This window comes from Xiphias gladius, chromosome 15 (genome assembly GCF_016859285.1).
Source record: "Xiphias gladius isolate SHS-SW01 ecotype Sanya breed wild chromosome 15, ASM1685928v1, whole genome shotgun sequence".
NCBI classification, from domain to species: Eukaryota; Metazoa; Chordata; class Actinopteri; order Istiophoriformes; family Xiphiidae; genus Xiphias; species Xiphias gladius.
The window spans coordinates 15,943,297-15,970,651 of record NC_053414.1 but is presented as its reverse complement, the minus strand read 5'-3'; the positions used below and the strand labels follow the sequence as shown (position 1 = coordinate 15,970,651).

General features: G+C 40.1%; 1 protein-coding gene across 2 annotated transcripts in view; it reads left to right on the top strand.

Annotated features, from left to right (window-relative positions):
* Positions 1–24,167, top strand: part of ndst3 (N-deacetylase/N-sulfotransferase (heparan glucosaminyl) 3) — a 39,408-nt gene extending 15,241 nt beyond the window's left edge. The window contains exons 5-14 of one of the 2 annotated variants that reach the window (XM_040146158.1): positions 4,086–4,214; positions 12,942–13,124; positions 13,705–13,801; positions 14,735–14,858; positions 15,350–15,524; positions 15,953–16,123; positions 17,134–17,243; positions 20,683–20,785; positions 21,850–21,960; positions 22,994–24,167. In XM_040146158.1, coding sequence (XP_040002092.1) covers positions 4,086–4,214; positions 12,942–13,124; positions 13,705–13,801; positions 14,735–14,858; positions 15,350–15,524; positions 15,953–16,123; positions 17,134–17,243; positions 20,683–20,785; positions 21,850–21,960; positions 22,994–23,023 — 1,233 coding nt within the window. In that variant the 3' untranslated portion in view covers positions 23,024–24,167. Of the gene's footprint in view, positions 1–4,085; positions 4,215–12,941; positions 13,125–13,704; positions 13,802–14,734; positions 14,859–15,349; positions 15,525–15,952; positions 16,124–17,133; positions 17,244–20,682; positions 20,786–21,849; positions 21,961–22,988 lie in introns of both variants that reach the window. The other variant, XM_040146159.1, reaches the window with a different exon arrangement.
* The last annotated feature ends 3,188 nt before the right edge of the window (positions 24,168–27,355 follow it).

The following is a 27,355-nucleotide window of genomic DNA, read 5'->3' as shown; positions in this document are numbered from 1 at the left end:
CAAAAGAAACAATCACATCTGACACCAAAATTACCAGTCCATGTTGATCTGCAGTATTTGGGTCTTGAGCAAACAATTTGCACAGACAGCTATGTCAATTTCCTAATCAGTCCCAGAAGCCTGCTTTTATTTCTTGTCATCCTGTCACAGAGTCATAAAGACAGCCACTTGATCCAGCTTCCTTTCAATACAATGCCAAGCTGACAGTTTGACAGGCTATAATGTAACATTATACATGATCAATACTGGGAAGCATCAGTGAATCACTGAATTAAATAACAATATGGACAAAAATACATATTCAACACTTTACAACATGATATATCACAAAGAAAGACGGAAAGCAGAAAAAATAACAAGGCAAAAACTGATAGAAATTAAATTTTTAAATTAAAAGTAACTTATTTTATTATATTTAAATAAAGCTGAGAACAGTTGACTGTTTTTTAATTCTCTGTGGCAAATTTTATGATGACATGGCGTCTCAGAGCTGTGTGTGCATATACTGGAATGCATCCAGTATATGCTGCATTCCCACCCACCTCCCACCTCTGTAATTAAACCTCAAACAATATATATTTATGGGACAGCAGGCTACTCTGGAACTTCTGATTGTATCACATGATTTTCATCAGGATATTGACTTTGCTCAGTTGTCCTGGATCTGTAGATATTAAAATGTTCATTCTTGTCATTACTTAAGTAATGTTCATCCTCATCATAGGCAAATTATATCACGTGATATAATCAAAAGTTCCAGAACAGCCAATAAATGGACCTTGAAGTGAGATTTTTTTAATCAACAGCTGTTTCTAAGGTGAATAAAGAACTTTAAAACTCAATTTTTAAGGCAACATGGCCGAAAAGTCCCCAAAGTGTTCACAATGAAATAGCAGAAATTCGAAATTGCAATTCCATCGCAAATAAGCAATTGCCATCTGCTGACAAAGATCACGTGATATGATTGAAAGCTACACAACAGCTTCTAAATGGATCTTGAGGTCACATTGTTCCGTCAAATTCTCTTAACAAAACTGTAGAAATACACAAATATGTATTAGTAACCATTATTGAATATTTAAAACTGAGAATCAATGTGAAAGCAGCCCAGAAAAATAGAGAAAGGCTCATCTCTTGCTCCAAGACATTGCATGCTGCACTGACTAAATAGCAAAGGGTGGCTAAGAAAAAGAAAAAGAAACTCAAAACTTAGCTCATGGAGGCGGAACATTTTTCCAAGAGGCAGTTTGTGTGAGGGTTTGTGCGTGTAAATGTATGTGCACCTCAGTCCATGCTGAATTTGAGTTTTATCACATTAATCACTTCTCCATAAATGGGCTGGTGAGCTTTCAGAATCCGATAATTCATGTAGCCTCCTGACCTCTCGTAAAGTTACTCTGGGACATCATTCACATCCTTCCTATTTCCTTTACCTTTCACATTTTTTCACTTCCAAATTTTCCTGTAATTTCAATCTATTAATCTCCTTCTCCTCTGCCTCTCGCTCCATCTTTGTTTGCTCAGAGGACGACAGGAAGTTGTCTTAAGGCTGCAGAATTGGTGTTTGTGTGTCTCTGTCAGCAGATTGAGAGCCACCCACTGGACCCACAGTATCAGAACAAATCAGACTGAGATATGGGATTGTGCTCTGTGTGTTCGTGTGTGTGTGTGTGTGTGTGTGTGTGTGTGTGCGTGTGTGTGTATGTGTGTGTGGGGGGGGCTTGTTTTACTGAAGCAGACTATACTTGTGGGGTCCAACAGCTTCGTGCGGACCAAAATGCTGGACCCCACAAGTTTAAATGGCTGTTTGAGAAAGAGAGACTGGTTTTTTTTTTTGTTTTTAATATATTAGGTCTAGATTATGTTAGGGTAAGGGGCTAAGTAATGCATTATTTCAATGACGGGTCCCCACAAGGACAGGTGTACAAGGAAATGTGTCTGTGTGTGTGTGTTTGTTTGAGTGTGTGTTTCTGTGTGTACCCACACAAACATGCATATGTGTGTGTGTGTGTGTGTGTGTGTGTGTGTGTGTGTGTGTGTGTGTGTGTGTATATATGTGTGTGTGTGTGTGTGTGTGTGTGTGTGTGTGTGTGTGTGTGTGTGTGTGTGTGTGTGTGTGTGTGTGTGTTTCTACAGTATATCAATTTGAGCTATAGCTCTGTGGATAATTGGTTTGGTGAAATAGTGCTGAGTGTCTGTGGCTCTGGTGGCCTCTCTCTCTCCCTCTCTCTCTCTCGTCTGTGTGAGTGTGAACGAGTCTGCAGTGTTTTATAGATAAACCAATATCTACGCTTCTAGCCTTTACTCTCTATTTCACACAGAGAAGTGCTCCACAAGGAGTTCACAATAAAGACTGTCTCTTCTCTTCTCTTCTCTCTTCATTTAATGACCTAATGAAAAGGTGATTAATTCATCAGCTATTAAACACTTGATCTGCCACCCTGCTAGTTTTTCATGTTTGTTTGTATTTTTTAAGTTGCATTAGTTTAGTTTTTTTTAAAGTATAAGCTTAAAGTAATTGAAATATATATTTGCATTGGCCCAAAGACTTTTTGATTTGGTTGGCACATGCTATACTACAGCTATAAAGACTCCCTGATAATCATAACATTAGATCTTAGAATTAAAGCCAAAAACAATGCCACTGCTGTTGAATCAGTTGTTGCTGTTGCTTTTCCAACCATTACAATGTTAGATTTACTTAGTAGTGATAAAGAGAATCTGAGAAATTGACATCTGGGACCCCGCTCTGGTCACTCAAGGAACAGACTATGCAACTCACACAAAAGGCGTGGCGATGTACTTTTAGTATTTTCATGGCCAAGGGTGCACAGTGCACCTGTTCGAGGTGGGATTAAAAGTAATCCATTATCAGCTCGTCCCGCTTCAGTAAACAGTGAGTCACCGAAATACCAAACAGGTGTAGGTGAGAAAAAAAAAAAAAAAAACATTTACAGTGCCCCAGGAATATTTAACTTCACCAGTGCAAATCAATGCGTTGTGCTATGCACCTGCATGAAAATAGGGTCTCCGCTGCTGTAGTGACGTAATCTCAGCTGGACAGCGCTTCAGGACGCATTGCTCAAGCAAACTGGAGGCAGCAAATGGTGTGTCTCGTACTCGTACAGGCCTTTTTCACAGTAGACATGTTGACTTGTCATTACAGGAAAGGCACAGGTGGAACTAATAACATTTTAATGACGGCGAACTTTCTGTGGAAGTGTCCCAGTCAGCTGTGTCAGGGAGTCGAGATGCACAATAGACACAGAGTCCTAGAACTGGAACCGCTAAATGGAACACAGCCGTCATTTAATGTATGATATTAATTACACCTGTGCTTTTTATCCCATGACAAGTCAAAATGCCAGCTGTGAAGAAGGCCTTTTACACTCTGCAAGAATGGCATTTGTACCATCTGTAGAATTGACACGACGCATTCAGAATATAGCCCTGCCCTGCTCTAATGCCTACTTCTCATGTTTAGAAACTGCTGTGTAGAAAAGCTTGACTCGATATCTGTACATTTCCTCCATACATCTGTCATCTTTTATGCTGCTAGCTAAATTATTTCTGTTATTTTAAGTCTTTGTTGTTTGTACTTTGGCCTTGAAATAGGTGAGTGATCAGGACTGTAAAAAACGGGACCAGCTGCTTTAGTTTCCATTTTAATCTAATATCTTTGCACCATGGTGGCATCATGGTGGCACCATTTCATATGCCACTTCAAGGGAAACTCCACTGATTTTACATATTAAAGTCTGTCTACAGGTCTTTGGGAATGCTAATGAATATGTGGAAATAGTTGTATAAAGCCTTTTGTGGCTCCAGAGGGGTTTGAGTGAAATCTGATAAAAATGCCATAGGATTCCAATACAAAATAAGTTACGGGTCTTTGAGAACAACAGATTTTGAAATTTTTTTTGTCTTAGAAATTAGTACATGCTGATCATACTCTGCTTCGTTGACTGTTATCATAAGCTATTTGTTCATTTGCATTTACTGTGTAAACTGAAGATATGAAAGATATTAACAACTCCCTTTTGGCACATGTCTCTATGTGTATGTGTGTGTGTGTGTGTGTGTAGGTGCTGCCTCGTCAGACGTGTGGCTTGTTTACTCACACCATCTACTATAAGGAATACCCTGGCGGACCTAAGGAACTGGACAAAAGCATCCATGGGGGAGAGCTGTTTCTCACTGTGCTGCTCAACCCAGTGAGTCAGAGATACCGCATACACAATCAAACACACTCTCACACATGCAAAGGATAGACAGGGTGAGAAACAGGGAGGATGGTTATTTTCTATTTGGATTTTTGTACCAACTGGGTTTCCCGCTCTCTATCCCTCTGTGAAGGTAACTTCCTCTCTGTCTGGTTCATTCTTTTTCATGTTTGCTTTGTGTGTGAGTGTGTGTGTGTGTGTGTGTGTGTGTGTGTGTGTGTGTGTGTGTGTGTGTGTGTGTGTGAGAGTGTGTGTGTGTGTGTGTGTGTGTGTGTGTGTGTGTGTGTGTGTGTACATGTCTGTCTCTTTTCCTGTCAGGGGCTGCTTCTCACTGTGGAGCTGTGTTCATCTCTCCACTTTAAATTAGGTCTCACCACAGGGGGTTGCTGTCACACACGCGCACACACACACACACACACACACACACACACACCCTCCCCATCGCACCCCTGCTGCGCACGTCAGCCTAACTCGATTCTGCGTTGAATTAAGGAACAAAATTAGGTTTTGGCGGCAGTTAAGATGTTCATTCATGTGCACGTGCTCACAAGCGCATGCAAGCCAACTGTTAAAGTTAGCCATAGAAATTCACAGGAATTATCCCCAAACAATATCTCTCTGAGTCACACCACACACATGCACATGCACAAACACACCAAAAGATGCTCATGGAGCAGCAGTAGGCTGTGTTGAAGTGTCAGGTAGGGGAGTAGCTGAACTAGAGGAGCTGTCAGAACGCAGAGAACATCACAGAGTCAAGTGCAGCTTCGCACAACAACCCAATCTAGCCCTTTCTTCTCTCTCTGCACCGCTTTGTCTCAGTCTGTCTTTCTTTTTGTTATTCTCTTTTATTTCTTTCATTCATTTGTCCTTTTTTCCTGACATCATTCTTTTGTTTCTTTCATTTGTTTCTTTGATTCATTCTTTCTTTGCTACTTTCTTTGTGTTCCTCTTTCTTTGTGTGTTTACTTTGTCTTCCATTCTATTTTCTCTTATTTATTTGGATGTTTTTTTTTCTTTCATTCCATCTTTTTCTTCTCTGTACCTGCCTGTCAGCATTTCTTTCTTTGAGCACAACGTTTTTACTGTTTTAAAATGATAATAATATGAGACATTTGCATAGAAATACAATATATGCTTGTTGCATTACTCTCAACTGACAGTTGATATAACGAAATAGGAATCAGTTTATATTAAGTTCAAAATAACTCTCATAATTGCTTAATTTTGCTGTTCTCAACTTCCTTGCATTAGGTAGCACAAAAAGGTCCTCTGATCCACAAAGAATGAAGTGTTTTTATATTTCCCTTAGCTGCAACAATGGTTTTCTAACAATAGGCAAATAACTAGGTGGTTGGTATGGAGTAAAAAATTAGAGGGAGCATAATTTACCTTTTCCTGTTTAATGGGTGGAGTGATTTTTGGGGCTGAATGTCTTCTTAGGAATTGTTACACTAAGTGAATACTAGGAGTCAGTGGGGACATTGTACCAGACGAGTAGTCACCTGTGCATGTGAAAGTCCTAGTCACAGTCCTACTTTGAATATACTCCATTGAATGAATAGTGATAGGGACTAATAATTATGAGGCATTTGCAATTAAATCTCTGAAGCAGTTAGCGTAAGCAGCACAAGCCAGCGGGACTGAAGCTGAACACACATACATACGGTTTAGGATGACCAGTAGTTTTATATTTGAGCTTTGGGTTGAAGATAACAGAAGTAAAGTCTTCCAGAACCGCCTTATAAAAAGGAAATGCCAAGGGCTTCATTTGCAATAGGGCACTAAAACCCCAAATTATTTTTTCTACTGGAGATTTAAAAGGAGGTAAATGTTGCCAGAATCTTTACAGGCCTGGAAGCATGCAGTCTGTAAAAATGACTGACATGGCCAGTTTGAATAGAACTAAAAGCATGAGCTTGCTCTTTTAAATGTACTTTAACCCACCTCCCCCTTTAAAACTTTTCCTGTGCAAATAATCACAGCGTCCACACAGGCCTTTTGGTTCCTTAAATCACCTGAAAGGACATAGAAGATGGCTGGACTGAGCGCCTCCATAGTAAACATTCCTGCTCCATAAACTCAAAACAACCCTACCTCATTTATTCTACATTTGCCTGATGTTCCTAAAAATTCTGTCAAGACGTTTTTCATTTATGTGTCTGGAGATGTATAAACACGGCCCAAATTCTGCCCAAGGAAAAATCACTGGAGAATAAAAAGCATTGTCGCAGAACATAAATTAACATAAACTTAAATTCATTGAAAAGTTATAACAAAACTGAAAGAAATATTGTGGAAAAACATTGCTTTGTAATAATAATATTAATGCTTAGTTTCCTAACTGTTATCTGGGCTTTGGTAGAAGCAGTCTGTTCTCTTTGTGTGGTGTTCATCTCATTTACGTTGAAAAATCTGACGTTTTGACAATAATGTACCTCGCATATCATCCCCCATCAAAATGTCATCCAATTTTCAAGTTATCACATTGTCATCAATGCATTTTTGTTGTGATTTAGCTGTGTTCCCGAGGTGGTAAGTAGTGCCAGAAATATTTCTACAGATAATTTAATATGTATGTGTGCGTGTGCGTACTTGTACATCTGTCTTTGAGTCATAGACTTTACAGAGTCAGGATATTTTGGGAAGGTGTGGACATTTTGGCTGGTCCTCACTTTCTGAAAAACCTTTAAAGGTTTGTTTGAGGGTTAAGACTCGGTTTTAGGGTTCAGGTTGGGGTTAGGTATTTAGGTATGGAGGCACAAGTGGGTGTGTGTATGTGTGTCTGATCTTCAAAATTTCTAAATTTAGTGAGGTTTTCAATAACTGAACCCTTGACCTCAAACATTTACCTCAGTAGGCCTCTGACTCCTCGATCCTGTTGCTCAGCACCATTTGAACTTCTTAGACCCTTTGTGTCCGTCCTTTACAAGTCGGCCATCAAAATTCAGTAAGTTACCAGAATGTTGAACCCAAAGCCTCAAAATTTCAAAATAGTCCTCTAACACCCTGAACCATTTGGTCTGACACTTATGAACTGTGTTTCTTAGAGCCTTTGCTCTAAGAACAAAATTCACTGAGCCTCATAAAAACAGAACTTCCAAGCAGTCCAGCCCATGTTTAAGGAGACATTTAAAGGCTCTAGCAAATAAAAGTCAAATGTAAAAACAATCTTTATCTTAATCTGACCCTTTTTTCTAACTCTATCCTCATTGTTTTTCTTTTTATGATGTATATATATATATAAATTTAATTTATTTTATTTTTTTCAACAAAAAGAAAACCAAAAATAGTATAGTAGTATAGTAAACCATTCACACTATGGAGGAGTGTGAAAAAACAGCACGTGTAAATGAGTCATTAAAATCCCTGCTTCACCCTATAGAGGCAGGGCTGTGTATGAACTTTAATTCTCAAACACCTGCAGGTAAACTCTTGGCTAGTTTTAGACTTAATTACAGCATGATTTAAGGCATGACCAGCAGTGGACCTCCAAAATGTCCCCTGTTTGCTCACCGTCCCACTGTTGGATAGGTACACAAGAATCACACATAGACACACACACACACACACACACACACACAGACACACACACACAGACACACACACACACACACACACACACACACACACAAACACACACACACACACACACAGACAGAGAGTCATATATATTACATAAGGTTTTCTAATTCTTCTTGAAAGCGAGAAAGAGACTAATTACATTTTTTCCCTCTGTTTCTGCTATCTTTTGTACTTCTTTCTCTCTCCATCCCTTTCTTAATCAGTATAATAAAAGATGAAGCTCTCCTCTTGTTCTGTCTCTTAATGAAGAGACCTATTAAACATAAAAGCAATTTAAACACTAAATGAGAGCTATCTGCCATGACACACATTCCCACACATTAATACAGAAGGGTAATTCATTTTCGCTTCTGCCTGTTATGCTTCCTTTTGGGGATGCACAGGTTTTCATTATTGTGTGCACTTTGTGTTTATAATCAATAGTGTTCTGTAGCTCACTGCTTCAGTCCCCTGGGGATTTCCTATTGTTTGATGATCTGCACATTGGTAACATTGTCACTTCTTATTCAAAGACTTTAAATCCCTGTGGTGACAGTTTACCACTGACAAAAACCAACATACTGGATGTGTGTGTAATGCATGTGCATGAACTGCATGTGTGTGCATGAATGTGTCCCTCTGTCTATGTGCGTTTGGATACTTTTGCATCACTCTGGGCTGCATCAGCAATCATTGAAATCCCCGTCTCGGAGCGGACAAGGCTCGATAATCGATTGGACGACCTAGACTCTGCAAACAGCCAATAGGGCACAAGTCATTTCCCAATAAATGGCCAGAGAGATGGTGGTGGGGGGGGGGGCTGGGTGAGAAGGTGGCAGACAGATTGAGATTTAATTTTCAGGTCACGGCATCTTGTGTCACTTGAGAATCCAGACACATACAGAGAGGAAGTGATGCACATACAGACCTGCACAGAGAGATACACACAAACACACACCAGTGCATATGTTTGTGTGTCAGCATCCGAGTATCTGTGTGTGTGTGCATGTGTATGTTTGTATAAATGTCTGTCCAGCTGACATAAGCAGAGCTGTAGACATATATCAGGGTTGACATTTAGTGCGTAGCTCTGCCACTAAGCTTATTAGCCAAACACCAAATATCAGCAGAATCTCCCTCCTTCCTAGCCCTCTGTTTTACCCAGTGTGCACCCTCACATCCCTCACCCTTCCTCTCCTGTCCAGGGCTCTGGTGGCCCTCTGTCTCTCTCCATCTTTTTTTCCCTCTGTCTTTTTTCTAATTTTTAACCTGTCCATGCTGACTTTGCTCACACGTGTGAATATTTCCACACATCTTTTTGTCTCATTTCCGCTCCTTCTTTCCCTTACTCTGTAAAAAATCCTGCTGATTGCTACTGAAGGCTCTAGCAGCTCATCAACACATAGAGGCTCTCAACAAACACACCCACTCTCAGTCACATATACACACACACACACACACACACACACACACACACACACACACACACACACACACACACACACACACACACACACACACACACACACAATAAGCTACAATCCAAACAGGAGTAGAAATTACAAAGTGAGCGTTAGGAAGTGAAAGATGGCAGAAAGTAACAGGCTGGTAGATGCTGCCGGTGCAGGCAAAATAAATTGAATCGAAATCATTTGCTGTATTGACGTTCAGCTTTCAATTATCCACTGATGAGACAGAAACAGCGAGATGGACTGTGAGAGAGAAAGAAAAAAGAGAGCCACTGCAAGAGTGAAAAGGGGGGAGAACACGATGAAGGTGGGAGGTAGGAGGGAGAATGAAATCAGGAGGGGGGTGTAGGCTTCTTTTCAGTAGCAATAACGATTCAATCAAGGTGAAAAGTATGTGGAACTAAGTGATCTGTAATGGGAAACAGGCTGCTACAGCTACACATCGAGAGAAAGCAGCAGAGAAGGCAGGATAGACAGGGAGTGAGAGAGTGGTAGAAGAAAGAGGGCTATAGGTACATAGATAGATAGATAGTATCTGTAGCTGTTTCACCACCATCCACAATTAGTTGTCATTTCCAGCTGTATTATCTGGTTTGAGTATACTTGATCTAGTGACTTTTCCAAGGTGAGCACACCACATACCCAAAACCTGCTCAGAATTAGCATGTATGGACGCAGCTCCAGTTTATTGTCTAAGCTTCCAGTCACACAGACCTTCTGAGAAAATGTTTGACCTTTTTTCATTCCACAACGGCAAAGATACTGCTACAATTGAATGTACTGAAAGAAGTATAAAATAACAAAGCAATAATTTCAATTTGATATCAGAAAATATGATTCTTCATACTCCGTGTCCGATAAAAACATCATTTTTTTGCAGTATAGATTAATCTTTTGCAGTATAGATAGATAGATAGGGACAAAAAGTGGAAAGAAATCCATCCTCAACCAAATACCAGTGAAACAAGTAATTTCTTCAAAAATGCAATCATGTTAGAGAGGATTGGAACATGTCACAAACTCAAATACATGACTTATGTTTTCTTAATCTTCCAAGACATCTGTGTGCGTACATGAGTGTTTGTGTGACTGTGTGTTCATGTGTATATGGATTTTGAAGAACATCACTCCACGTTGGGCTGACATGCTTCATCAGCGCATCTAGGTCAGCATGAGATGGGAGAGAGGAGAAAAAAAAAATCCCCGAAGTGACTTTTTGAAGCAGACGAGAGAATGAGAGCAAGACATTAAAAGGTCGAGAGATGAGGAATTAAGCTGCATGGGAGCAATGAAAGGAAAAGACAAAGGACAAACATTAAAAGAGGGAGGCTGCGGGGTTGGGTTTATTTCTCTTCTTTCCACATTTCTTTTCCAGTCCAGTTCCAAGTATGATTTGAGCCCGACTCTGGTGTTAAATTATTAGCGTGGTATTCTTTATTAAAGGCACATAAGGGACGCAAAGCGATCCAGTATTCAGGAAATGAGACGTGGCACTAGATGCTGAGAAAAGGTTTATATTGTTCAGTAAATTGAATTCTTAGCCACAGTGAGTCCTTCCACCAAAAGGTTTTAGGGCTTGCACAGTGTCGGGAGATTAATACTCTCTCAAGTGGCTGTTTTGTTTTTTTGTTTTTTAATTCAGACTCACCTGCCAAGGTTACTCTCTCTGTCTTTCCCTATTTAAACCCCATCTCTGTGCTTTTTTCTTTTTTTTCTGCATTTCTCAAATTATAAACACAAATCATCTTCTCTCTCTGCCTTTGTTTAATTTGGAACCTAGTGCTTAACCTCCGTAATGAATGTTTCCATGTTCAGTAACACTCAGATTCTCTCTCCCCCTCTCTCTCACTCTCTGTCTTTCATGCACACACACTTGCAAATACACCGCACACATATATACACTGCACCCTGTCTCCTCTCCGCCTGAGTCAGACATCATAGGGTACTGAGTGGTTTGAAGGGAACATAAATCACTTTCTGATCACCTTGGCTGCTTTCAGGAAAAAACACAAAACAACACAAAAGGAGAGATGTGGGAGACTTCAACAGTGTTTATAGCATCGTATTTATTCAAGGCAGATTTGTCTGCATTCGGGGGAATATTCCTCCTCAATCCCAAATGTGAATGCAAGTTTATGGTGAGACACTCTCGAATTTAATTTGACACTCTGACACTTTGTGCTTCAAGTTCTCCATTCATGCTTCAAAGAGGGAGGTTTTGAGGTTTTGACATTACGATTCATCGGACAGGAAGTGCAAGTAAACAGTTTTTACGGGCGTGTATTTCTGTTGTTCCTGGCTGAGTGCTCGGTGATGCCTTGACAGTGGTTCCTCGCTGTTGCTCCAACATCAGTTAGATTGATATGAAGCAGGCAAGGCTGGATGGTGCACTGCTGGTTTTCTTAGACTGAGCAAAAGATAAGAAGGCGGTGGCAGATGCATACAATTGCGCTGGCATATACAAATACACAAACACATAAAAAAATCACCCTCTCTCTTCTTTCTCTGTTGCCTTCTTTGTCACAAAGACAAACACAAGTAGCCACACACGTGTCTGTTCCTCTTTCTCCCTCCCACAGTGTCTCACACACAGAGACACACACACACACACACACACACACACACACACATACACATTCTTCCCATCAGTATTCGGAGGCGATCAGTATTCTGAACAGCTTTCCAGGTCGGCCGGACGCTGATCCATCAAACCTCGACACTGTGTCGCTTTGTATCTACGGCAACCTTCAGCGCTAAAGAGGAGCACCGACAGTCCTCTGTAAACAGGAAATTCACTGCGTGTGTCTGTGTTCACATTCTCCCAAATATACACACAATCATGAATGCGCATATAGACTCGCACATGCTCACATTCACCAAATAATTCATATCTTAATGGCTGATGTTACCGTTTCATCCAGACACTCCATGTTCCCAAGCTTCCTCCAATCACAAAAGAAGCATGTGCATATGTGCATGTATGTCTGTTTGTGTGTGTGTGTGTGTGTGTGTGTGTGTGTGTGTGTGTGTGTGTGTGTGTGTGTGTGTGTGTGTGTGTGTGAGTGTGTGTGTGCATTTGTCTGGAGCAGCTATCTTAGCTTGTCTCTTTGATCAGCCTATAAAAGCACTGAGGCATGGACAGATAGCCTGGACCAACACACTTTCGCCCCTTCACTCCTTCTCCGTATCTCCTATTCTCACACACACACATTAACCGTCGTGAACACACTCTGAAACACTCTCCGGTGTGTGTGTGTGTGTGTGTGTGTGTAGCTGCATCTCTCCCATCACCCAGTGGCTATGAGGAGTATTGTTCTGCCTCCTCAACTTTATCTGTTCAGAGTGGTGAATATTTCAGTTTATCTTGGGCTCTGAAAGTTAATGTATAATCTTACATAACCAAAGTGAGTGTATCACTTTGCAAAGTGATAGGAAATATTGATATTGATTGGACAGCTGCTCTGTTAGGGACTTTAAAACTATCACACACTGTCTGTTTGCTTTCCACTGCAGTCACAACAACAGTAATTAGATTTACTGCACTGCGTCAGTTTTTCACATACATTGGAACTTGGGAAATGAGATTCTGACTTTATCACAGTTTTGCACAATACAATAAGTGTGTATTTCCCTCCATTCCTTTTCCCTCCTCACCCCCTACTCTGTTTTTGTTTCTCCTCCGCAGATCAGTATATTCATGACCCACCTGTCTAACTACGGAAACGATCGATTGGGTCTTTACACATTCGTCCACCTGGCCTCCTTTCTTCGGTCGTGGACAAACCTGAAACTCCACACACTCCCACCCCTGCAGCTCGCACACAAATACTTCCAGCTTTTCCCTGAACAAAGAAACCCTCTCTGGCAGGTGTGTTTGCATGGGTATTTGCCCACATGTATGGGCTTGTGTGTTTCCACAAGTGTCTGTACATTTTTTACCGTGCACTTGGATGCAGTAAGATATTCTTATTATGTAGACTGAAAAGTATTGAGGAGTAGAACAGACTGTGTGTGGTGTGTGATTTAGTTGAAGTGGAGTGGAGAAAAAGAAATTCATTTTCCATGAAATGACCCAACAAAGCCCCGAAATGTATTGGTGTGTAGATGATCAAAAATTGGATTGGTATATTAATTTTGATGTGTTTAAGTTTGCTGTCTTTGTCTCAATGGTGCGTAAAAGAATGGAGAATGGAGATGTGATTGTGAAGGTTGTTCAAGTTGGTTTTCTATTTTTTACTTTTTTATTGTTTGAAAATGTATATGCTGGTTTATATGAATTTGCGGTGTTTTGTAAGATCATGCGGGCTGGGAATGGTAGTATGCATGACACAATAACAAAAACTTAGTTCTTTCACTCTATGTAGTAAATCCCCTGTGCACTCATGTCTTTGTATGCAGTACTTTGCACCATTACTTTATCCTCTAATCCTTTGCCTCCGCTCCTGCAGAACCCATGTGATGACAAACGACATAAAGACATCTGGTCTAAAGAGAAAACCTGTGACAGATTACCCAAGTTCATGGTCATAGGACCACAGAAAACAGGTAAGCTACAGACAAACACACACTCTGACGTGCACATGCAGAGACTCATTCTTTGTGCCCAGGTGTCTGGATACTCCACATCATGGCCCATTAATTTAATCCCCCTTGCTCCTTTGGTCGTGTCAGAGGGAGACAAAGGAAGAGGGTCTTACCTCCTTTTCTTCCACCCACATCCTATCCACTGTAGATGCACAGAGATGCAGAAGCTAGCACCCTCTCCCTCTTTCTTTTTCTTACTCCCTATCTGGTGGAGGGACAACAAGAAGAGGAGATTTATAACAATCTGTATACCCTATATGGGTCCCCATTTTTGCTCCCATTTGAATCCAGGAATTCTAATTGGTGGTGATTGGTGTGAGAGGTGCGGAGGGTCCATAATGCTGTTAATCAACCAGGTGATAATTTCCTAAATGGGAGGAAGGGTCATTACAGCAACATTAGCAGCCCAACAACAATTATAGTATAATAATTTCTCATTTTATTGAAGGGTATACCTTGCATGTCAGAGATGCTGAAGCAAATAGTAGACCGGGTGAGGGGGGTGTAACAGGTTGTGTGGGAGTAAGTGTACAGGGAATGGGGCAAAAAGAGAGCTGCTGAGGGTGAAACGGGGGCACAACCAAAGCCCCAGTGCTGATTGGTGTCAAATGATTTTAAATCATTTGATGGGGAGGCCTGTGATCATTGCACACACACACACACACACACACACACACACACACACACACACACACACACACACACACACACACACACACACACACATACATATACAGTGCATTCTCAACAAGATATAAATCTTGCATAGGGAAAAGTCATCTAGAATGGATCAGTGGACAGCTCTCACACACACTTACGCACACGTAGACACACAGACTAATCTCTGCTGAGCTGAATTAACGAGCCAGTTATGAATTATGCCCTTTCTTCCAGGAACGACAGCACTTTATCTCTTCCTACTCATGCATCCCTCCATCTCCAGTAACTTCCCCAGTCCAAAGACCTATGAGGAGGTCCAGTTCTTCAACACCAACAACTACCACAAAGGAATTGACTGGTGATAACTCTTGAACACACACTTACCCCTGTCTTTCACTCTTTCACTTTGTCTTTTATTAGTCACATCCTAAGGTGAAATGAAAGATCATAAACAACCCTTATCTATTTTGTGAAGTTCTTACAGGCAGTCATGTGTCTTGCAGACATCAGTGATACATTAAGCAGTTCAAAACAGTTCAATAATGTCTTCAAAATGATCTTTTAAGCCTGGAAACATAAGCCAAAAGACATATGGCTGCCTAAATAGACCCATAAGTGGGTTACTTAGCTGAAAGAGACACAGCTGGTGCATTCTCCGAAGTCATTCAGAAAAGACTTGAGTCTGAAAATTCTTCATTAAACACTGTTCAAATCATATCGTTGCCTCATTGTCTAAGCACATATAAAAGCTTGAACTTTGTGACTTTAGAAACTGTGTAAGAATTTAGCAAATTTAAATTCCTGCATTAATGTATTAATGATGTGTGCTCTGTGTGTCTATTGCCTCAGGTACATGGAGTTTTTCCCTTTGCCCTCTAATGTTAGCACGGACTTCCTGTTTGAGAAGAGCGCTAACTACTTCCCCTCAGAGGAGTCCCCGAGGCGAGCTGCTGCCCTGCTGCCCAAGGCCAAGATCATCACCCTGCTCATCAACCCCTCTGACAGGGCCTATAGCTGGTATCAGGTATGTACACAAACACTCACGGAATATATTAGATGCCAGTGACCGCACATGTCTTATTTTTAACTTTCTACAGCTGCCTGCTTCATCATATGATATGCCTCATCTCAGCATTGATTTGAATTGAGTGCTTTTCCAAGATTTGCGTTTGGATTCTTATTTCTCTCCGTGAGTGTGGAGCTAATGAGCCTGATTTATCTGTACATCTCAGTATGGGAGTATGGGAAATGTCACACGATCCTGAAATCGTCTACTTAAGTCTGTTCGATTAATGAGACATGAATGTCAACAGCTTGCCTTGAATGTTACGTTATTGTACACAAATCTAAAATCTCTCTCATGTGAGGTTGTAAATATATTATTTGTTGGCTAAATGATTGAATGAGAGCAGAGTGAGTCCTTTTTAAGGCTGTATCTGTTAACCTCCCCAGCATCAAAGGGCTCATGAGGACCACGCCGCCCTGCGGTTCACCTTCTATGATGTCATCAGTGCAAGACCGGGAGCACCAGCCGAGCTGCGCTCCCTACAGAGCCGCTGTCTCATCCCCGGTCTCTACGCCACACACCTAGAGAGGTGGCTAATGTACTACCCTGCTAACCAGGTACGCACAGACGCAGACACAGGCCAGTACACACACGTACACAGACAACTGCACTCTGTTGCACTGTGACACCATACACATGCACAGATCGTACAGTATGTAATGTTAAAGCTTTGCATTGGTTTTGTAAGACGTGAGCTACTGCTCGCAACTTTTCAGGATTTGTTGTCTAGATTACCTGCTTTTATTGGTGTTTATTGCCATAAGGGACACAATTGAAGGAATGGTAACTATGTATACACTCAGTGTCCACTTTATTAGGTACACCTGTTCAGTCTAATATAATCCAATACAACTTTTCTGCCATAAAGTCTAGTTTTATGATGCCTACAATGTTCAGTTTTTGTTGACACTATCATGAAGGTGTTATTTAAATATGTTGTTATATGTTTTAGCACTGAGGTCATAGTAAGTGGTTGTATTGTACTGGACTGCATTATTTTGAGAGGTGTTTTCTGATATTCTGCTCTCCTCATGTATGTAAATAGATGTATGTAAATCCCCTCAAATCCCCCCAATTTAATGTCCAGTACGACACCACCTTTAACTATGACCTCAAAATTAAACATATAATTGAATTTACACGTCCACAAAAACCAAACATTAAAATCGCTGTAAAGGCTTTATGGCAGAGCTGTTGTATTGAATTGCAATAGATTGTACAGGTGTACCTAATGAAGTGGTCACTGAGTGTATTTTGCATTAATTAAAACGTCCTTATTTCGGTGTTTAAGTGGGAACATTTCCCTGCACATTGCCTGCAGGAACTACTAACTTCAGCCTGGCGAGGCAATACACCATGAGAAAAAAAAAAAGGGTAAAGTGATACATTACATCAGGTGTCAGAGTTCTGTTTTCTAGCTCGTGTGGCGGTTGTTACGTCGGATGAAGAAGCACTGAAGACGCTGTCTCTATGCTTTCATTTTTACCCAGTACCTGAACGGGTTGTGATGCACTCACCAGTTAGTTAGTAGTAGCCAGTGTTACAGTATGAATGTATCCGTGTGTAGGTGATGATCATAGACGGCCATCAGCTGAGAACTGACCCCGCTGCAGTGATGGATGAAGTCCAGAGGTTCCTGGGAGTCAGCCCTCATTTCAACTACTCCCAGGCCCTTACGTAAGTCTCTGCTTCTCCTCCCTGTCTCTTGCTTGCTGTCTTCAATCTCCTCGATCCCTGGCGTCTTGGGGTAAGGGCACATTTCACTCAAAACCCATATCTGTGTGAAGCCTGACATCTACTGGCCATCTCCTCGTTTCCAGTCTTTGGTGCGACGTGGTGTCACTCTCTGAATAGTACAACAGACAGTGACATCACCAGGCACCAAAGATCAGCCAATAGCAGATGGTCAGTTTGCTACTCGCTTTCAGCCATTTATATGTCAGGCTTTACACAGATTTGGGTTGAGGTTTTGTCAGTATTTGTAGGATAGGAAAAAAAGTGTTGTGTGCTCACAACAGAGAGAGCAAGGAGGATATGTATACAAGATGGGCATGAGAAGACAAAAAAGAGAAAAAGAAGAGCAAGGAAGAAAAAGATGGTAACATGATGAGTATAGGCACTCATTTCACTTGAAATCTGTCACATGTGAGTAGAGAAGGAATGGCAGAAACTCTTGGGTATGGGATGGGAAATTAACAAAACAAGGCCGTGTCAAGAAACATAGCAAGGAAGTGTTTGTAACGCGTTATTTTTATTGAGGAATGACACGAGAAGTTTTAGGCATCACTTCCAAAGGCATTAGGAGTGTCATATATTTGTATTATGTGACAAAGACATTAATTTTTTTTTTTTTTTGCAATAATATTTTGATGTGTATTCTTGTCAAGAGACGGTCAAGTGGTGAAGTGTCAAATCGCAACAGAGCACTGACCCACCTCTCACTTACACATCCTGCCTGTCTGTGCCACAGCTGTCTGAAAAAAATAAGAAAAGGTTAGTGCACCACACTGTGTCAATCCAGAAGGACTAAGACAGCAGAGACACCAGTGCCAGTAACCAAGATAAATCACTAATGCAAAATCACTAATGTGAAAGCGATATATGATGTTTGCAGCCACAAATAGAGCATATCCTGTTAGTATATAAAAAATTTACCTTAAGAAGTAATGTGGAAATACAGATGCTTTAAACACTCTTATGTCACTAAAAGCAAATGACATTGAGCACTGACACTTATTCAGATATTAATATACATTGAAAAGGATTCCTAAAATATGCCCGTCAACCAAATTCTCTCCTTTTAAATACGACATAGAGTTAGCTTTCGCCTCTTGATGTTCTATTCCAACTCATTCTTCATTGGAGATATTGCATGTGACCTTTAAGTTGAGGAGAAGTTGCGACTGTTTATTTGTCAAACACCACTCATCAGAATGCAATCTGCCTGCGAGCCTTCAAATCTCCAGACAAGGACTTCTAGAATTTGTAGCTCAGATTGGGATAGAGAGTGCCTCTGTCTTGAATCACAAGCCCACATGCATACAAATAATTTGTAGAGATGCACTTTGACAGGATGATAAGGAAGGTGTATGCGTGTGTGTGTGTGTGTGTGTGTGTGTGTGTGTGTGTGTGTGTGTGTGTGTGTGTGTGTGAGTGTGTGTTTGAGTGTGTGTGTGTATGTGTGTGTTTTGGTTGAAGAATGAGTTATACAAAAGCCTAATCTTTCTTTTCTCCCTCTCATTCTTTTGACATGGCAGCAGCCTGACAGATCCTCAACACTGGAGCCTATTTATTTAATCCCCCCCCCTCCTTTCGTCCTCCTGTCCTGTCAGAGAAAAACTGAAGGAGAACCACTTAACTCTTTTTTCTTTTTCTTTTATTCACCCACTGAGGCATGCAGATAAAGAAAAATATTTGCATCTTATGTCACATCCATATTAACCCTTATATTCTGCCAAATGACAGTTAACAATAATGTATATCTTTGCATAATCTTGCTCCTACTGCAAAAGAAAGTTGCATGAATATATACTTACGAATCCCATCAATATTTCACATATAAATAACAGAAAATTATTTTGATAAACATAAATTTACACTTAAATATAGTTACACCTGCACATAAAAACTGAATCACACATATATGTACATACATAAATGTATTTAAATGCATTCAGTATATGCATATGTATTCATGCATATACTCTACATACACTTGACAACAAGCACATGTATTTTCTAGGGTACTTTGCTTTCAAAGTCACCCACTGTCTCCTTGCTTGTGACAGGTTGTCACATAAGATGCTGCTGGGGTGCAACAGCCTTTGCACTCTGCTAATGAGAAAGGTGGTTTGGTTTCAAAATGGATGATCAGAGAGCCAATAAGAGAGAGTTGTAGAGGCATCAACTTTATAAGAATATTTCGCCTTCACATTTTTGTATTGTTTTTACCGCCAGTCATTAATTAAAGGTCAATCTCGGGTACAGTTATTCCCCAGCAATTAAACTTCTTTTAAGAGACACATTTTCTGATAGCTCCTCTTTATAATGGCGAGGTTGTGATCACTCAGCTTAAATGGTCATGTGTTGTCCCTCTCTGTCATGATGCTCAGATAACCTTTCACTTGTACTTTTGTCTTTGCCAGGTACTGTACGTGTTGGCCTGAATAAGACAGCCTTGATTATATAAGTTCATACCGTATATATCATATGCAACCTCTTTCAAACATATTTGTTTATATTTAGATAAAAATAGAATGCAGTAAATTCATAAAAATTGAAGATATGTAAGTATAAAAATGTAATTTAGTGTAATGACGCGCAGTGATAGGAGTGCTTCTGGTGTCCCCTGTACTCACTGGTGCTCTTGCTAGGGAAAAAAGTGATTTCAAAAAGGAAAAAATATCCTATCATCCATCAGTATAAAGAATCAAATTCCAGGCACTGGACCGGATGGTTAAAAATATAAAGCCTTAATTAATATGGGTTAGCACATTGTAAAAATCCAACCAACTTGTATTCGCACAGTTGCCTTCCTCAGGGTGTCTTTACAAAACAATGAACCCAAACCCACAAGTAAAGTGGTCACATTTTTTGATTTAAGTTGCACAGAAGGTTGTTTTGGAGTAACTAAAACAAACTATAGCCTATGCTCGAACTCTATTTTATCATCTCACCTCAAGAACTACCATTACAAGTGGATTACTATACTAACGAAAAACTAAATGATAATTATGAATGCAATCACTGTGGGTCTGCATTGAGAGGGAAGAGAGGCTGCACAACATGGAGACATGGAGAGGGAGGGCGATAGAGACAGACAGAGAGAGAGATGAAACAAGACAGCGCGACAGTCAGAGAGACACCGATAGCAAAAGAGTAAGAGACAGACAGAGAGTGTGCTGAATGCATAGTGACATTTATGTCTGCTTTGTGAGTGTAAGATGGCCCACTTTTTCAGGCCTAATTTCCGAAAGAAGAACCGCTTCTAAATGTTATGGCCAATATGGCAGCACTGAGGTTTATTGTCAGCAATTTTTTTTTTAATTTAGATTTTTCTTGCTCTCCCCCTCTCTCTGTCTTTCTGGCTATGTTTTCTGCTTTCCTTTTCTCTCAGGTTTGACCCTCAGAAGGGCTTTTGGTGCCAGCTCCTTGAGGGAGGAAGGACAAAATGTTTGGGAAAGAGCAAAGGGAGGAAGTACCCTCCTATGGAGCCAGAGGTAAACTTCTACTTTTTACTTAAAATAGATTTATGCTGAGGGAAAAATGGATATTCATTGAATGAAATGTTTGAAAAAGAGACAAACTAAATAGAAAACACAGCAGCCGGACTGACAGTGACAGCCCACAGTCCCCTCCATTGCGATGGCAAAATTTCCCACAGGACTCAGCATAGGGGTTGAAGCTATCATCCAATCAGGTCCGGGCCAGAAAGGTAGAACCTAATTATGAGGACCGAATAGTGACAGAACAGCCTAAGAAAGAGGATGGGGCGATTAGGATGTCGGTAGAGGAAGAAATTTCAATCCATAAATCTTTGTCCTGGCTGCTGATTCCACAGAGGAGATACCGGGCCTGCAGACAATGAATCAAACCCTTGCTCTCACATGACTACAAACACACATATGTACAATTTGTCTTACCGCATGTGCTCACACGTGGCCAATGGCTGCTCCTCAGTGTCACCTGTAATTAAACTGTATTTGAGTTTCCAACAGGGGGCAGAAGGAGAGAAGAGTCGAGGAGGGAGGAGATGGTGGGAACACCGGGGGGGGGGGGGCACCCAGGAGGGGGAGAGATAATGGATCTCATGCATCCTTCATGTAATTTTCTCCGTCTCTCTAACCTCTCTTTTCTTAGCTCTGTTCATACCACTCGGCACTTAGGGGCCCTAAGGTCCTTTTGAGGATAAATAAACTAATCTAAAGATGGTGGCACATCATTAATCTCTTTCTGTTTCTTGTTTTGCCCCCTACTCTTATGCTGTCTTTCTTATTTTCTCTTTTAAATATCCTTCCTCTCAACCCTTTTTCCACTCCCTGCACTTCTATACCTCCCCTTTGCTCCTTGCTAATATATTTCCTCCCTTTCTGGCCTATTTCCATATGTCCTTTTATACTTTATTACTTACCTGTTAACCACCCATCTAATTTTCAACCACCAACTTTTATTCCCTCCCTTTTTTTTTCCCAATTTTCTCACTCCATCTCCCTTACTCCCCTATCTTTGTCTGGTCATAACCCTTCCACCTCTTCCATCCTTTCTTCCCTGCTTCTCTCTTCAGGCACGTGCATATCTCTCAAGGTACTACAGGGAACACAACGTGGAGCTGTCAAAGTTGCTCCATCGCCTCGGACAGCCCCTTCCCTCCTGGCTTAGAGAGGAGCTGCAGAAGGTCAGCAGCATTAAACTCTATGACACTCATCTCACTAGTATGTAAATGAAAGTTAAAATCTCTAAACAAATTTTCATCTGTGGATTGGATTGGGCTGAATGTTGAAAACGTGTTTTTAAAGCCCCTGAAAGCTGTTCTTTATATCATAGAATTTTCATTAGCAAATAAGCAACAACATATAATGTTAAATTATTATTGTTATTTATTAAGACTTTGACTCTCAAAAACTCGGATAATCTTCTTCATCAGGAGTGTGTGGGTGTGGTGTGATCAGAGTTGATCAGCAATGCTGGCAACATAAGCAAACAACCCTTCAAGTCATTAAATTTTGATGCAAGTGTTGCCTAACTCTGATTGGTGCACGGTAGTATATGACATCACCTTTTCAGCTGAGCCCCACACATAAACCAGTGAGAAAAACATGAGCAAAAACAGCAATATGCAAATTTCTCCTGTGAAATAACCGGAACTGTTCTAACTTTGCCAGAAAAGGTTGTGCTCATCTAGGAGCCACTGTTCATAATAAGCACTCGATTGAGAAAATAATGTACTTTATGGATACATCATACAAAGCAAGCAACAAAAGCAGAATGTTAGAGTAGAGTATCAATTGATGATATTGCTGGCTTACAGGGAGGAAAAGATATTTTCTGATCTCGATTACCTTGTAATCCTTTCAAGGTATTCAAAGCATGCTCATAAATGAGGCTTCATACTGCTTTTTGCGACATCAGTCCTACCTTGATCTCTGCAGAGCTCTTTTTATTCTGCAGTGCTCAACATTGTCTTTTTGTCTGCGGATTTGTTTGTGCTGCTGTTTGTCACTGTTTATGGATCAGAGGGAGTTGCTTGAAAAGTCCACTTAGGTTTTCTAGTCGATTCACTGCACGTTTTCTTTTGAATTTTCATGGCTGGCATTTGAAGCAACAAGTAAACAAAATGTAATTAAATTACTTTTTCCCTCTCCTTTCCCTCCTTTTCTTGCGATTTCCTCTCAATCCCCTCCCTGTGTCCACCTCTTTCTTAAGGTTAGATAACCTTTGCATCCATGAGCCAGGGTTAAAGGTCAAGGGGTCGAAGACCAGGAAGCAACCAGGAGCACCTGACCTTCAGATGCACTGTCTGTGGCCTTTTAGTGAACCCCGAGGCGAAGGCGAGGACAGGCTGCCTTGTTTCTCCTAGGGGCTGTGACACTGCTGAAGGGAGCAGAAGTCATGGAAGTGCAAAGAAACTCTGGCGGCTGAAACACAACTCTTGAAAGGATGGATGAGCGGATGGATGGTTGGAAGGATGGTTTATTGGATGGATGAATGGATGAATTGAGGGTTTCAGGTGACTCAGACAGCTCTGGAGAAAGTGGGACTAAAAGGAAGGATCGCATTATGATGATGAAGAGGACTATAGGAGACAAGGAGTATTTGGCAAGTCTTTGATGCCCAAACCCTGTCCTGAACTGTGGTGAACTCTTTTGCAGACCTGCAGTGACTTTGGTGGTTATTTCTTCTTTTTTTATCTTCACCTTTAATTTATGATGCCAGAACAGCGCTGGTCAGCTGTGCGTGGTTCCCATAGAGATGACTTTGCACTAAGTTCTGTTCCATGTATCTGTAGACAAAAAAATGCACCCTATGTGGTTTGGTTTTACTTTTTATAGGGTTTCTTTGTCACACTGAGAGAGAATAAGCAGAGAGGATAAGTGCATAGACTCAGGGTGAGTGACAGGCTGTTACTTCCCATGATAGCTTCTCATTGTTTTGTGAGTTAATTTTTTAAAGTGAAGCTATTTTTTTTGGTAGATCTGGTAGCTTTTTTTTCAACCTTAGAGATGTCGCTTGAGGCTTTGACTGGAAAGTGTGGACTGGAAGTGAGTCACTGAAACGAGATGCATTGTTTGCTCATTATTTTCCGGTGACAAGCCATCTAGAAGACCGCTGTGTCCATTTAGCAGAGCAAGAGCGCTGATGCTTTCAGCGTTGATGACTGAGGAGACATGAGTTTGGGGGAAGAAAACTGAATAAACTGAGCCTAATGGATATGACACATAATTCCAAGACTCTTTAAGTAGCTACTGTAACTGCTTTTGTTTTGTGTCTCATTTAAGTCTCAACCTCCTTTTTGTCTCCTTTTTAAAACCAGTGGCCTACATTGTTTAGCTTCATTTTGAATGCAAAAAACCCTAAATGTCAAACACAGAAACCAAAATTAAAGAAACGGATATGACTGACAACATAAGATTTTTTTTTCTTTTTTTGTGATGAACAAGCCAACACACAAGAACCTTTGTAGGGACACACCTGCACACGCACTTGGGGAATAACATAATCATGAGCCTAAATGGTTGACTGTATGTCTCCTAAGGTAAGTGAAATTGAAATCCATGACAGTTTGCTGTGGGAAGAATTTGTGCTTCATACTTCTACACCACTACAATTCAGAGGCAAGTATCGAACTCCTATCCCTCTACATTTATCGGTTAACTGTAGGTATTAGTTATTTTGAAGATTCAGATTAATAATACAAAATATATTCAGTAAATAAATGTATAATTAGGTTAGGATAAGATAAGATCTCATTGATCCCCGGGCGGAGATTCATAAGGTACCCAGCAGTAAATAAAGTAATCAAAAGTAGCCCCATCTTTACCAGCTGCAGCATTAAAGTGATGTGCACACTAATGCATCAGTAATTATAATCCAATAATATAATAGACATTATTCTGCAATGGTCCATTCTGCCCAATACTTTTATTTTTTGTACTTTAAGCGTATTTTGATGCTAATACTTTAGTACATTGACTTATGGGAAAATTTTGAATGCATGCCTATGCTACACTGTGGTATTTCTACTTTTAGTCAGATAAAAGATGAGTACTTCTGCCACCACTGTAGAGCAGGCAACATCACGTCAGTCTGCAACATATAGATGTTTTGTTTTGTTTTTTTTAAATTCCATGTAATGACAGACTTTATCACATTGAGGTACCGTTGAGCGTAAATCTTAATGCAGTGCAGCCAGTCTAGAAAATGAACATATTTATTTAAACATTCATTAAACTTCTGGGAACCACACTCTGTTACTACTTGTTACATATGATACATTTGAGCATGATGTATGATCATGATGACTCAGAAAAAAGTAATACATTAGAAAATAAATTCTGTATTGTATCAATGTTAAAGGATAGGTTCAGAGTTTTTCATGTCCGTCATGGGTCCCTCCAGCACAAATGAGAGAAACACTACCCAGGGAAACACAAACAGAGAAATTTGTACTAAAAGCTCTGTAACTCTGGAAGATATCCACTTAACTTGAAAAACTCAGCCTGCTGCTGAAACTTCATATTAGCTTCAGATAAACATTTCGATACATTTTTGCTTTGGGGAAAAAAGGACTTTGGGGTTTGTCCCCCATCATTTCAGGGAACAATCTTTTAATGGCCAGTCGAAACAGGAAGAATGATTACAGAAAGCAAAACCTGTTTCAGAGTTCATATGAGCACCTGACTATTGTTTTCAGTCAGACTTAAAAAACTTTGAACCTGCCCATGAAGGCACAACATGGTAATCAAATACATATCAGTCAGTGTTAGAGTGTGTGGGTAGGTGGTTTGATTTACTGCAGTAAGGGTTGTCAAGTCAGATCGTATTTGTCAATCTGCTGTTGAGCTATTTTTTTCTCATCATAAAAGACAGAACATTTGTAATAGACCTTGAGCGTGATGGAGAGCTTTGAGATTACCAAAGCAACAACATACAATTGTTAAGCTATGAAGTCACAAGAGGAAGCCACCATCAGATTTATGTCTTGGGGGTCTAAACACCACTTCCCAAACAAGTCGGGAAGGTCAGAATGGACAATGGAAAAATGTAAGCGCAACCAATCAATACATTCATTGTCAGTAAGGCAGGGATGAAAGATGAATACACAGAATGTGTAAGAGAAAAAAACTACAATCTCTGTTTCACTCTTTCTAGGCAGCCCTTTTATTTTCCACTCAAAGAACCCCTTTTTCGGCAGAAAGCGAAATATACAAAATACAATATGGGTTCCCTTAAATTGTCATCTTTATCTACAGTAGCTTCATCCCTGCAGTAGCCCACTGTGTTTGTAGGGAGCCTGAAATGACTGTGTGAAGGAAATAAATAATTTCAGGTGTTCCAGTTATGGCTCATTACAGTAGGTTTGTTCTTTACTGCAAAGTTCACAGGATCCAGTACTAGTAGCAAAGCAGTCAATGTCTTTCCTTACCAAGTCTCTAGTCTACATATATTTGAGGAACAAAACTTTTTGGGAGATTATATTATAAGGTTGTAATGTTGCCATGTTCTGTTACAATATCTGATGTCCCAAACAGCCTTTTAAGATTACAGCATTGCCCGGTTTATAAAAGAGTCATACCTCAGATAAAAGAAGTACAACAACAACAAAAGTGTTGCAGATCTAGATATAATCAGTCTAAAAATACCACAAATCCCAAATCTATAAAGGTATTTTCAGCCACTGTCAAAAGCAGGTGGTTGAGGAGAGACCTTCTAGCAGTCAATATGATGTACATGAGATCACTCTTATTCAGCTTTAATCATTATCCGTAGGTTTTTCCCTACTGGTTTCCCCAGGTGTTGCCACAGTTTAAGGAATGGAAACAGATATAAGTAGAAATTAATTATTTTTGTATGAGACCTTCTGTTCTGCACCATACATTCAGTATCTATTATAAACTCACTAGTCCAAAGAGCTATAGCTAGAGGTTCAGTAGGAATAACAGAAAATTAAAGACAAAAAGGGCGATGCTTTCTGGTTACTCTATTTGTCATTTTATTTGAATGTTTATCACTTTTCGTACAGTATGTTGAATTTTTAAAATAAAACAGAAGATTAGAGGTTTGAAAAATAAAATCAGCAGACATTATAAAATAGCGTACAAAGATCTAACATCAAAGCAAACACGAAAACAAAAAAATTAGAAAAAGCAAAAAGGTTTTCATATTCAGTCTACATATTCAGTTTTATAATTGACATTATGTACATTATGAAATTCAATGAAGCCTTAGATTCAGTTAATATACTTGTGCATTTATATTTGTGTTTATCTATCATTTTATTTTTTTTATTTATTTTTCATTTATTATTTTTCTCAGCCCAAGGGAAGAAGAACACCAATATGATTAGTAAACATTTTTGCTATGTTTGATAATGTTTTCATTGTCGTTATACACTGAGTATAGGAAAAGTTTCTGATTGATTTTCTTCAATATTTACCAAATAGCACCTATGTCTGTTTTGTAATTTGTGATAATGACCACAGGAGGGCGCTCTCAGACAACAAAGTACAACTACAGTATGTACTAGCTGAAAACAATTTTTTGAATTTAGGCAATCATTTTGGCAGCTGCAA